Source organism: Panulirus ornatus, chromosome 9 (genome assembly GCF_036320965.1).
Source record: "Panulirus ornatus isolate Po-2019 chromosome 9, ASM3632096v1, whole genome shotgun sequence".
NCBI classification, from domain to species: Eukaryota; Metazoa; Arthropoda; class Malacostraca; order Decapoda; family Palinuridae; genus Panulirus; species Panulirus ornatus.
This window is the reverse complement of record NC_092232.1, coordinates 51,848,863-51,861,405: the sequence shown is the minus strand read 5'-3', so window position 1 is coordinate 51,861,405 and position 12,543 is coordinate 51,848,863. Positions and strand designations below refer to the sequence as shown.

General features: G+C 49.7%; 1 protein-coding gene across 3 annotated transcripts in view; it reads left to right on the top strand.

Moving 5' to 3' along the window:
• The window catches only part of LOC139750423 (uncharacterized), a 64,363-nt gene extending 52,073 nt beyond the window's left edge, over positions 1-12,290 (top strand). For 2 of the 3 annotated variants that reach the window (XM_071665201.1, XM_071665202.1), the window contains 2 exons: positions 4,777-5,098; positions 10,711-12,290. In XM_071665201.1, coding sequence (XP_071521302.1) covers positions 5,088-5,098; positions 10,711-11,362 — 663 coding nt within the window. In that variant the 5' untranslated portion in view covers positions 4,777-5,087 and the 3' untranslated portion in view covers positions 11,363-12,290. The remainder of the gene's footprint in view (positions 1-4,776; positions 5,099-10,710) is intronic. The other variant, XR_011713133.1, reaches the window with a different exon arrangement.
• The last annotated feature ends 253 nt before the right edge of the window (positions 12,291-12,543 follow it).

The following is a 12,543-nucleotide window of genomic DNA, read 5'->3' as shown; positions in this document are numbered from 1 at the left end:
TTGAGGTGGCTTGAGAGAGAGAGAGAGAGAGAGAGAGAGAGAGAGAGAGAGAGAGAGAGAGAGAGAGAGAGAGAGAGAGAGAGCCGTGACCTGGAGTCAGAGGGCCGCGAGCTGGAGTCAGAGGGCCGCGAGCTAGAGTCAGAGGGCCGTGACCTGGAGTCAGAGGGCCGCGAGGTAGAGTCAGAGGGTCGCGACCTGGAGTCAGAGGGCCGCGAGGTAGAGTCAGAGGGTCGCGACCTGGAGTCAGAGGGCCGCGAGGTAGAGTCAGAGGGTCGCGACCTGGAGTCAGAGGGCCGCGAGGTAGAGTCAGAGGGTCGCGACCTGGAGTCGAGGGCCGTGCCACAAGGCATAATGCCCTGGCTTATGTCTGGGGAGGAATTAGAATTCCGATTTCTTTTTCTTTTATTTTTTTGAGCCACCGTCGGCTTATCTCCGCGTTCGCGCCTCACATGTCTGAAACAACAGGTGGGACATTAGTGCACAAAAGCTACAGACTTTAACTGCCCAATAAACCATTTAATCCCATATTTTTCCCCTCTTTGGTGACTATGTCGTAAATTGGGTTAGTTTCTCTCCATTATGTCACTGATCAGGGAAAGAAAACGTCTTTTTTTTCACTCTCTTCCCCATGATTATAACCTACTGGGTCATGATGGTATGAACGACACGTATGACCCACTTCGTATGGGTCCTACGTGTCGTGGGGAGTGATGAGGCCAGGACGACCCCAGGGTGCCACAAGGGTGTCGTGGGGAGAGGATAAGGCCAGGACGACCCCAGGGTGCCATAAGGGTGTCGTGGGGAGAGGATGAGGCCAGGACGACCCCAGGGTGCCACAAGGGTGTCGTGGGGAGAGGATGAGGCCAGGACGACCCCAGGGTGTCACAAGGGTGTCGTGGGGAGAGGATAAGGCCAGGACGACCCCAGGGTGCCACAAGGGCCTCACGATCATCCCGTAGCAGTATAATGCTCCGGGTGATGAGGGAAAGTATTCCACTCATAGATGAAGTAATCATGCCCATACTGCATAAATCGAGTCATAAACGTAATATCAAGGAATGGGAAAGGTCCATGAAGAGGACAGGAATAAGCAGAATTGAGAATAAATTCGAAAAATAGTGACTGATGATAATCGACTTATAGAGCCAACAAAAACGTGCGATCTGAGGCGATCAAAGTGTGGATGCACGTGCAGGTTGGAGGGGCTGCGTGAGGTTGCATCGTCGCTTCAGATGTGTAGAGGAGTGTGATGCTGACGGTGGTGGGGTGGCTGATCTGGTCCTGGCTGACCTGGCTGGTGAAGGAGGGGAGGGATGGGGGACGGTGGTTCGATGCCCAAGGTTGTAGGGCCACTGATCTGGTCCCGTCGTGCTGAGCTGGGTGGTGTAGGGGTGTGATACTGCCAAACAGTGGTATGGCGTGGCTGCCCCACAGGTCTGTGTCGCCCTTGGTAATTGATGGAGGATGAACGCTGTCAAAAGCTGTGGATGTATCGAGGGCAACTACAGAGGAATGGCTGAAGGAATTCAACGCCGACTGTAGTCCAGTAGTCTCTGGGCAGTGCTGACCCAGATGATCTGGAACCACCGTTGTGGTCTATACTGACATGGGTGGGACAGGAGCGTAACTCTGATGTTGGACCCACCGCTCTGGTCTGTGATGATAGGGATGAGGAGGAAGTGTGATGCCTGTAGTAGACCACAGGCCCTGGTCCGTGCTGACCTCTGGCAATAGGCAGGGGGATGTGGTGCTGACGGTGGGCAGGTGTTATGGTCCGTAGCAACTTCGTCTTCTCAAGAGTTGTAATGCGGCCGATGGTGGTCCTCCAGTTTGGTCTGTACTGACATGGGTGAGGAGGGAGTCTGGAGCTGATGGTGCCTCGAGAGCGAGAAGCGTTGGGCAGTGCTGAGCTGGGTGAGGAGGGCGATGGGAGGCCACCTCTGGTCTGTGCTGACCTGGTTGACGAGGACGTGTGATGCTTATGACGGAGCTCATGTGGGTGTTCTTGATCCGCGCTGACCTGGGGGTAATGAGGGTTATGAAGGCGGAGGCTGGATCGCCAGTCTCTCTGCTGATCTGGGTGTGGGAGGAGAGCTATGCCAGCGGTGGCTCTACCGCTGCCCTGAGTCTGTACCTGGGGGATGAAAAGGGCGTGATGCACACAGTGGTGGTATTGCTGCCTCTCCTCCAGGTGCCCTGGGTCAATGTGGGAGTGTTACACCGACGCGACTTTAGCCCCTGAAGGACGTGGGGAGTAAGGGAGGTTGATTGCGTTCTTTGGTCTATCCTGACACCGTGATGCCAGTGATGGGTCGCCAGTACGGTCCATGCTGACCTGGATGATGAAGATTACGACTGTGACAACGGTGGGATAGACCTATCCAAGAACCTGGACAGCAGCACACATATAGACCACACTTTTTGGTTCCCACGGAGCCTCAAAGCCATGATGAGAGAGGCTGCTCCAGTCATCCATCGATATATACAATAAACAATTCTTGGCTTAGCTTATCGAATTTCCTTCTTAAACCAACAAACAACATCACTAAACACACACACACACACACACACACACACACACACACACACACATACAGTCTGCCGGAGTTGTGTACATAAATAATGCACTAAAAATACATCTCCAACAAACCACTCACACACGTCAGTAAATCCTACACCATACATCTGTACCCTCTGTATCATAGGCTGGAGAGGTAGCAGATCCTCTATAGACCTCATCTGCTTCTCCAAGCTGCCTTTCCCCTATGTAACGCCTTCCTTGATCCCCCTCATAACTACCTGATTAAAGACATTATTGGTGCATTTCGTCTCGTTAGTGATGAAAGGGTGTTCGCTCCAACAGCGATGGGTATCGGCGCTCTGGGCCTCTCTGACCTGGGTGGTGATGGAGGAAGATTACGACAATCACCGTCCCTCGTATCCGCGCTGGCTGGGGATAATGAGGAAGTGTGAGGCCAGCGGTAATGAGACCGCTGGCCTGTGGTCGGTGGTGGAAGTTGGTGAGGACCAGTGTGAGGGAAGCGCTCTGATCCACACTTGACCTTGTGATGGGGTAATGTGACGGCCCGTTGGTCTGGTCCAGACTGACCTTGTGATGGGGCAATGTGACGGCCCGTTAGTCTGGTCCAAATTGACCTTGTGATGGGGCAATGTGACGGCCCGTTGGTCTGGTCCAAATTGACCTTGTGATGGGGCAATGTGACGGCCCGTTAGTCTGGTCCAAACTGACCTTGTGATGGGGCAATGTGACAGCCCGTTGGTCTGGTCCAGACTGACCTTGTGATGGGGCAATGTGACGGCCCGTTGGTCTGGTCCAGACTGACCTTGTGATGGGGCAGTGTGACGGCCAAGTTGGTCTGGTCCAGACTGACCTTGTGATGGGGCAATGTGACGGCCCGTTGGTCTGGTCCAGACTGACCTTGTGATGAGGCAATGTGACGGTGACGAAGGCGGGGCAGCTGCTCTGTTCCGTGCTGACCTTGAGTGACGAGGGAGTGTGATCTGCCCAACATAGGAAACCGCTGCTGGCGTGGTCAGTGGTGGTGGGTGGTGGGGGAAAGCGATGTCGAACGTTGGTGATGAGGGAAGCTTATGCAGAAGGTGAGGTGGTGTCTGCTCATACCTGTACCTCCATGGCTGATGAAGGGGGTGGTGTCTGCTCATACCTGTACCTCCATGGCTGATGAAGGAGGTGGTGTCTGCTCACACCTGTACCTCCATGGCTGATGAAGGAGGTGGTGTCTGCTCATACCTGTACCTCCATGGCTGATGAAGGTGGTGGTGTCTGCTCATACCTGTACCTCCATGGCTGATGAAGGAGGTGGTGTCTGCTCATACCTGTACCTCCATGGCTGATGAAGGGGGTGGTGTCTGCTCATACCTGTACCTCCATGGCTGATGAAGGAGGTGGTGTCTGCTCATACCTGTACCTCCATGGCTGATGAAGGAGGTGGTGTCTGCTCATACTTGTACCTCCATGGCTGATGAAGGAGGTGGTGTCTGCTCATACTTGTACCTCCATGGCTGATGAAGGAGGTGGTGTCTGCTCATACCTGTACCTCCATGGCTGATGAAGGCGTGAGTTATCTTATTGTCGCCTCAAAGGAGCAAAACTCTTGTGCTCCTCTGCCAAGCCTGGAGGCAGTACTGCGAGGGAGTACAGAGAAGGTTGAAGGCTTGGACCATAGTTTATAATTGACTTCCATAAGCTACGTAAGTGAACCGATTATAAGGAAAGTATCACAGTCATTAAATCATATTGGAAATTACATGATATACGAACTGAATTATATGGGATGAGGAACAGCGAATGAATTATAGGATTAGGCCCATAATAAGTGGGCTATTTACTATAAGCGAATTTAGGACACTTCTCAGTTATTTAGAACAGAACCCCGTTATGGGCGAGATACTTACACATACCTCGTAGTGCACTATAGGGATCGACTCTGGGTTCCCCATTCTTACAACGGGCAAGTAGATTGTACTACAGGGAGTAGAAGTTATTCTACTGGCAATCTTACGTCTTCTCTGTTTTGTGTGAGTAGCAGAGGCAAACTGCCATGGGTGTCTATAGCCCCCAACTTGGGTCGGGCCTTGACAACATCTCAGATCCAGTTGGTGAAACGATATAATGTCCTTAATGTATGATATTATGCTGTCAGGTGAGTCGGCTGGTAATGAACTTTAGTCGTCTCGAGTCGAGATGATTTTCCTCAAGGTCTCTCATGATAATGGCATTCGAACGTCTTTCAGATGGATCCAAGTTGCAGTCGAAATCACCCGCTCGTGTGGCCGAGGCTGATCTGGTCAACGTGGGCCTGTGAGGCTGAAACTGGATAGACAGCTCCTCTGGGGACGTGACACTATGAGTGGAACGCTGCTCTGGTGTGTGTGTGATCACTTTAGTAAAAAGCATGTAGAGTGCCGAGGGTGGAATCCTGCTTTTGTCTTGGAGACGTCTCGCGATGAGGGAGTGTGACATCGGCGGTGCACCGCTGCTAATCTGGATCATGAAGGAGTATGTGGTCGACGACAGACCACGGATTTGATCCCTGCTGACCTAAATGCTGAGAAGGTATGGTGTTTGTTGTGATGGGGAAGTTTCTCTGGTCTGTGTTGATCTGGATAGGTTAGGTAGCGTCATGTTGACCCAGGTGTGGAGGATGGTGTGATGTTGACGGTGGGTGGAACTAGTGTTCTGGTCAGTGCTGACTCGGAGGATGGGAGTGAGTAATGACATCGTTGGACTCTTCCGCCGTCTCCGTTTTCCCTCCACTTCTGACACAGATCCTCTTCGTCCACCTCTCCTCACTCATCCTCTCCGTATGTTCAAACCATTTCATCACACCCTCTCCTGCTCTCTCAACCATACTCTCCTTACTACCACCCCTCTCTCTTACCTTGCCATTTCTTACTCGATCAACCCTCCCCACTCCACATATTGACCTCACACATTTCAAGACATTCACCCTCTTCCGCATATTTTCATCTATAGCTCATGCCTCGCATCCATACAACACCGTCCGAACTACAGTACCTTTAAACATGCTTATAGTCGCCTTCCCAGATAGTGACCTCGCTTTCCACACCTTCATCAAGGCTCCGGGAACGATCGCTCCCTCACCCACCCTATGACTCACATCAGCTGATATTATTCCATTCACCGCCATCCCCACTTGCAGTTGTCTGAAACACTTCACTTCCCCCTGCGTTTCTCCATTCAAATTCGCACCCAAATTAACATGTCCCTCTTGACTGCTAAACCTAATAACCTTGCTTATATTCAGATTTACTCTCAACTTTCTCCTTTCGCACACTCTGCTTAATTCTGAGGCCAATTTTCGCGGTCTCTCTCGAATTCACCACCAGCGCCGTGTCATCAGGATACAGCAACTGGCTCGTGAACTGACGACAGGAGATTTCAGGTACAAAGAGACAGACTGAGGGAACTAGGAGTCTCATGGAGAGAATCATAGAGACGAGAGTTCTCAAGACTGTATATACAGAAGCTCTCCTACGCTAACATGCCAAATGACCACAAGGAGATAAGAGGGACTGATACGCCATCAGTATTAGATCATATCTTTACACAGAGTCGCAGGGGAATCGAACATATGCAATGCGTTACACCAACTGGGAAAGGTATTCATGTCTGATTAAGTGGCAGACGAAGATGTAGAAAAAGCAGACGTGAGAGCAGACTTGAAATGGGGATATAGGGGCAGACGCCCTTGAGGAAACTGACCTAACCCGTGGCCCTGGACATGGTTAACCTCGTCAAGCCTCCCTGGCCAATGGGGCAGGTCGGCTGCCGTGCATACACACGATCTATTAATACCAGCCACCCTGGATGTACAAACTGGCTCTCATGTGATACACAAGACTTGATGGGATTGCAAGAACGTACATGAATAAAGATGATTGGATAATGGCTCTCTATGCTAGTGTGTGAGAGTGACTGACCCCCTCCCTCTATGGTTGGTCGTTCTCCTGTGGTCTGTGTCTGTGCCATGCAAAAGAATAAGAATTCAAAACAGCAACAGACTACTGGGTCCTTTCGAGGCTGTTTTTGACAAGAGATCAGAGAGTCAAATGAGAGAAGGGAGAGTAGGCAGGCATACAGATGACAAAAGAGGGAAATGTCTAAACTTTATAATGTCAGTTATAGACCTGAAAAGAAGCATATTCGTATGTCAGGTTTGATGATCAATGAATCATTTCATGTGTTAAAAATCCTGTTGAAGAAAAAGATCTCTGCGTCTTTCGAGGTAAAACCCTTCTTTACGAGTTTTTTTTAGCCATTACTACAAGTAAAATCAGACAAATCAAGCCTTAAGTAGCTTCTTAGATCGAGTTCACCAAAAAAAAACTTTAGAATAATTCTGAATACCTGTGTTAGATTAACTCTCTTGACCTTCTCATCATCTATAAGCTGAAAATACATTTAAGTCGGTTCTTATAGGATTTACCTCCCTGGGAATCATCGTGGCTCCTCTCTGCTGAACACTTCCTTGCTCTTCTCGCCTCACTGCCATTGAAATCATGCCAACGATACGTCTCCATCTTGTCACACGTCACCCTTGTGTTTCCTCCATATACATCAAGGCACAGAGACACGATATCCTTATCAACTACAGATCATCCGTAGGAGGAACGTCCCTGCAAAGAAAGGATTGCAGTAAATGGATTATAGATGAAATAACGGATCATTCGTAGGAGGAACATCCCTGCACAGAAAGGATTGCAGTAAATGGAGTATAGATGAAATAACGGATCATCCGTAGGAGGAACGTCCTTGCACAGAAAGGATCGCAGTAAATGGAGTATAGACGAAATAACGGATCATCCGTAGGAGGTACGTCCCTGCACAGAAAGGATTGCAGTAGATGGAGTATAGACGAAATAACGGATCATCCGTAGGAGGTACGTCTCTGCACAGAAAGGATCGCAGTAAATGGAGTATAAATGAAATAACGGATCATCCGTAGGAGGAACGTCCCTGCACAGAAAGGATTGCAGTAAATGGAGTATAGATGAAATAACGCTGTTTTTGGACTGGCTTATCCGGACGATACACAAAATATATATATAGCTTAGGATCCAGTCTATTATAGCCAGGAGTTTATATAATAGCCTACCTTCATCACGAGTGGGTGCCAGCCATAGCTAGCGTGGAAATGGCTATATTCCAGTGGCCTGTTCTTCTGGGAAATCCTCCTGTCATATGTCTGGGATGTGTTATTTAGACTATATATATCAATGGACCTATGTCCAGGCTACTGTCCAGGGATGTGTCATGTATTTGGCCTGTCCAGGACATGGGTCGTCTGGGGAGCAGCCTTACGGGTATGTCACCGAACTGAAGTCGTCATGTTTGTAATAGAATTATGACGTTATTGGCCTGCTAAGGTACTTGAGTCCTTGATACGTGTGTGTGTGTGTGTGTGTGTGTGTGTGTGTGTGTGTGTGTGTGTGTGAGAGAGAGAGAGAGAGAGAGAGAGAGAGAGAGAGAGAGAGAGAGAGAGAGAGAGAGAGAGAGAGAGTTTTACACTCATGTTGGCCCCCGTCTCTCATACTTGTATATGTATGAGTACCATATCTTTACGCCTGTATATGTATGCACATACACACACACACACACACACACACACACACACACACACACACGCTAGTCTAAGCCAGGTACCCATTTTTGAGGGGAGGATGATCACCTAGGGTGTGTGTGTGTGTGTGTGTGTGTGTGTGTGTGTGTGTGTGTGTGTAAGCTCTAGTAAGCTGCACAATTACCAGCTTATCATGTTGATCTCTTGGTAAGTATGTTGCCAACGAGCACCTGGTTCTGAGACATAAGACTGATTCACATTAGTCATTATGCTTGTTTTGATCCCCCACCTCCCCTGACTGAGTATTATTCTTATGAAACACTGATCATACCAGTTAACGCACATGACCCCACGTACACACACACACACACACACACACACACACACACACACACACACACGCTGATTAATGAAGTCATGCTTAATACAAATAACGTACAGAGATACAAAACAATGCACTACTCTATAGAATATTTGAGAAATGGGGGGGCCTTACGAGTGTAAACACACACCCCCACTACCCATACAGTACGATAGTTAATCACACACACACACACACACACACACACACACACACAAATAAAACGCATAAACAAGCACAAGGAAACTCATCTACCTAACCCAACAGATGAACCAGAGAACGAATTGTGAGCGAAGGACTTGGCCTCTCCCTCACTGTAGACTACCGCATGTACACACCTGTTGCTCAGAAAAGATCAAACGAGAGGAAGGAAAAAAAAAATGGAGGAAAAGAAAATGGAATGAAAACAAGAACTGAGTAAAATGGCGAAAATTCTAGCATACGAGAGAGAGAGAGAGAGAGAGAGAGAGAGAGAGAGAGAGAGAGAGAGAGAGAGAGAGAGGGCAGATTTGGTTCCTATAACTTGGTTTGGACAAGCGGGGCTATCCCAGTGTATAGGTGTCTCCCCCTTCCCTATCCAGCACAGGGCGATAGACGAAGCACACACTCAGGATAAAAGATCAAACAACCAAATGGAGAAAAGCAAGTAGCTCGAGCGACACACACACACACACACACACACACACACACACACACACACACACACACACCAGGAACACGGAACGCGAGTGCGTTGAACGGAACGTAAACAAGACCGCACGTTCATGACGGCAACAGAGCCAAGTAGCAAGCAAGATGGAAGAGGAGAGGAGGAGGGAGGGATGGTGTGGGGGTGTGGAGGACACGAGGGAGGGAGGGAGAGGCAGAAGGAGGGAGGGAGGGAGGGGGAGGGGTAGAGGGAGGAGGGAGGGAGGGAGCCGATGCCCTAACAAAGAAGGCGTCTCATTACCATCAGAGTGTCCTTCGCCGACCTTCAGTAGGGCGGAGTATGGCGCGCTGCCCCCGGAGACTCGTCTGTCCCACCTCCACCACCAGCACCCTCCCCAGAGACTGATCCATCCCCTCCCTCCCCCCCGACGATAGAGGACTCTCCCCAGAGACTGATCCATCCCCTCCCTCCCTCCCCTCGACGATAGAGGACTCTCCCCAGAGACTGATCCATCCCCTCCCTCCCTCCCCTCGACGATAGAGGACTCTCCCCAGAGACTGATCCATCCCCTCCCTCCCTCCGGCGATAGAGGACTCTCCCCAGAGACTGATCCATCCCCTCCCTCCCCCCCGACGATAGAGGACTCTCCCCAGAGACTGATCCATCCCCTCCCTCCCCCCGACGATAGAGGACTCTCCCCTGAGACTGATCCATCCCCTCCCTCCCTCCCCTCGACGATAGAGGACTCTCCCCAGAGACTGATCCATCCCCTCTCTCCCCCCGGCGATAGAGGACTCTCCCCAGAGACTGATCCATCCCCTCCCCCCGACGATAGAGGACTCTCCCCTGAGACTGATCCATCCCCAGTCGCCAGCACCATCCTCCCCGGAGACTAATCCATCCTTCCCCCGGTACCTTCCCCGGAGACTGATCCATCCACCCCGCCACCACCACCACCCTCCCCGGAGACGGATCCATTCCCCCGGACACGATGATCCACCCTCCCTCCCTGCCCACCTTGCACCAGCAGCCTCGTCTCACATTCCTGTGCTGAATAAATACGGATTTAATTTTCTTACGTGAAATAATCACAATCAATCCGGTCTTAATTAACCTAACATTATTATGATAGAGTACAATTAATGCTTCATATGTCACGAATCTGTCCTCATGATAATCTAATGATTATAATTTAATTCACTTAATTAGCTGGTGTAGATCCGTGTTGCCCCAGACATGATGTGTACAGCTGTGTCTTCCCCTGACATGATTGGTACAGCTGTGTCTTCCCCTGACATGATCGGTACATCTGTGTCTCCCCCTGACATGATCGGTACATCTGTGTCTCCCCCTGACATGATCGGTACAGCTGTGTCTCCCCCAGACATGATGGTGTGCAGCTGTTTCTCCCACTGACATGGCCTGTACAGCTGTGTCTTCCCCTGACATGAGCTATACAGCTGTGTTCCTCCTGACATGACCTTTGCAGCTGTGTTCCCCTGACATGATCTGTACAACTGTACCCCCTGCATCTGTATTCACTTTAACACTATTCTCAGCTGCATCTCCCACAGCCAGCTGCAGTCTACCACCGCCTCCAGCCGCATCTCCCGCTACCAGCTGCACGCTCCTTTCACTTCCAGCTTCACGTTACCACGGCGGTTTCTCACTATCAACTGCACTCTACCATATCCAGCTGCATATCCACACCACCAGCTGCACGTTACCAGCAACTTCGACCCGAACCTTCCCACCAATTTTCAGCTGCACGTCAGCGCCACTCCAAGCTGCTCTTCCCCCACTACCAACTGCACGTCAGTACCACTAGCTGCACGTCAGCACCACCAGCTGCACGATAGTACCACTAGCTGCACGTCAGCATCACCAGCTGCACGTCAGCGCCACTACATGGTGCGTCCTTCTCACTCCTACCGACCTGCCACCAAAGGAAACTCCTCGAGAGATAACGGAAGACCAGATGAGTGTGATACTATGACCATTGAGGCTACTGAAACACCAATATGGAAGGCGCCAGACCCAATATGGAGGTACCAGACCCAATATGGAAGGCACCAGACCCAGTATGGAGGTACCAGACCCAATATGGAAGGCATCAGACCCAATATGGAAGGCATCAGACCCAATATGGAGAGACCAGACGCAATATGGAAGGCATCAGACCCAATATGGAGGGACCAAACCCAATATGGAAGGCACCAGACCTAATATGGTGGGACCAGACCCAATATGGAGGTACAGGACCTAATATGAAGGCGTCCGACCCAATATGGAGGTACCGGACCTGATATCAAGGCACCAGATCCAATATGGAGGTACAGGATCCAATATGGAAGGCGCTAGACCCAATATGGAAGGCACTAGACCCAATATGGAAGGCACTGGACCCAATATGGGAGGCACCGGACCCCTACTAGACAATGGGATATTGTAACTCAACCATGGTCTTGCCTAATTTCTCAGATCCTCACTTCCAGCTTATCAGAACGTCTATACTAGGCTATCAGATCGTCTGTACGAGGCTATCAGATCGTGTGTACAAACTTATGCGATCGTCTGTGCCAACGTCACAACTTGACTATTCTTTTTGCATTGTGGCTCAGAATACGCCACAGGTCCATGTGGCAAGTCGCGAGAAAACTATGAACATGCCAAGTGCCGACTCTGTTCTTCACCTGATGAACATTGACTAAGACATTGTATTGGCGGATGTCCCAAAATCAAGGCTAACTGTTTCGAGAGCTTTGTGATTACTTGACTGATGGGAATCTTCTTGAAGACTGTCTGACACTATATCCAAAATTCGTCTTGCTCCTGAGCTATGTAAACACCTGGTGTACCTGGTGCCCGGTACAAGCCCGTTCTGTAACTACAGTCTCCAGGGTGTAATGTACCTTGACCTTTGTATCATTGTCAGTGTTAACAACATACCCCCTGCCAGTATATTCTGTAACTGTAACCCAATATGTAATGTATCTTTGACCGTTCATATTACTAGCAGTGTTAACGACTGTACGCTATGCTGTATCCTGTTTCTTATACATATCTCAGTGTATGTGTAAATTGTTTCTGTATTATACTGTAACTATAATTTCACAACATGTTCTGTCTATGCATGACATATTATAAACTTGATTTGTATAACATAAATGTTGTTATTTGTTGCTGTGAGTATCATTTACAATCCTGTAATTACATGTTATGTATCTGATGTATCCTAGACTTCACCTTCCCATCTAACAGGAGGAGGGGTCCCTTTTTTAGGTCCCTGTTGTGCTCCACTTGGGCCCACCTTATCACCCTCCTGTATCCATGTACAGTACCACACTATAAGCTCTGTACTGGCCTCCACCTTACCCCAAGATACGGGTGTCCTTCGCCCATTCTCT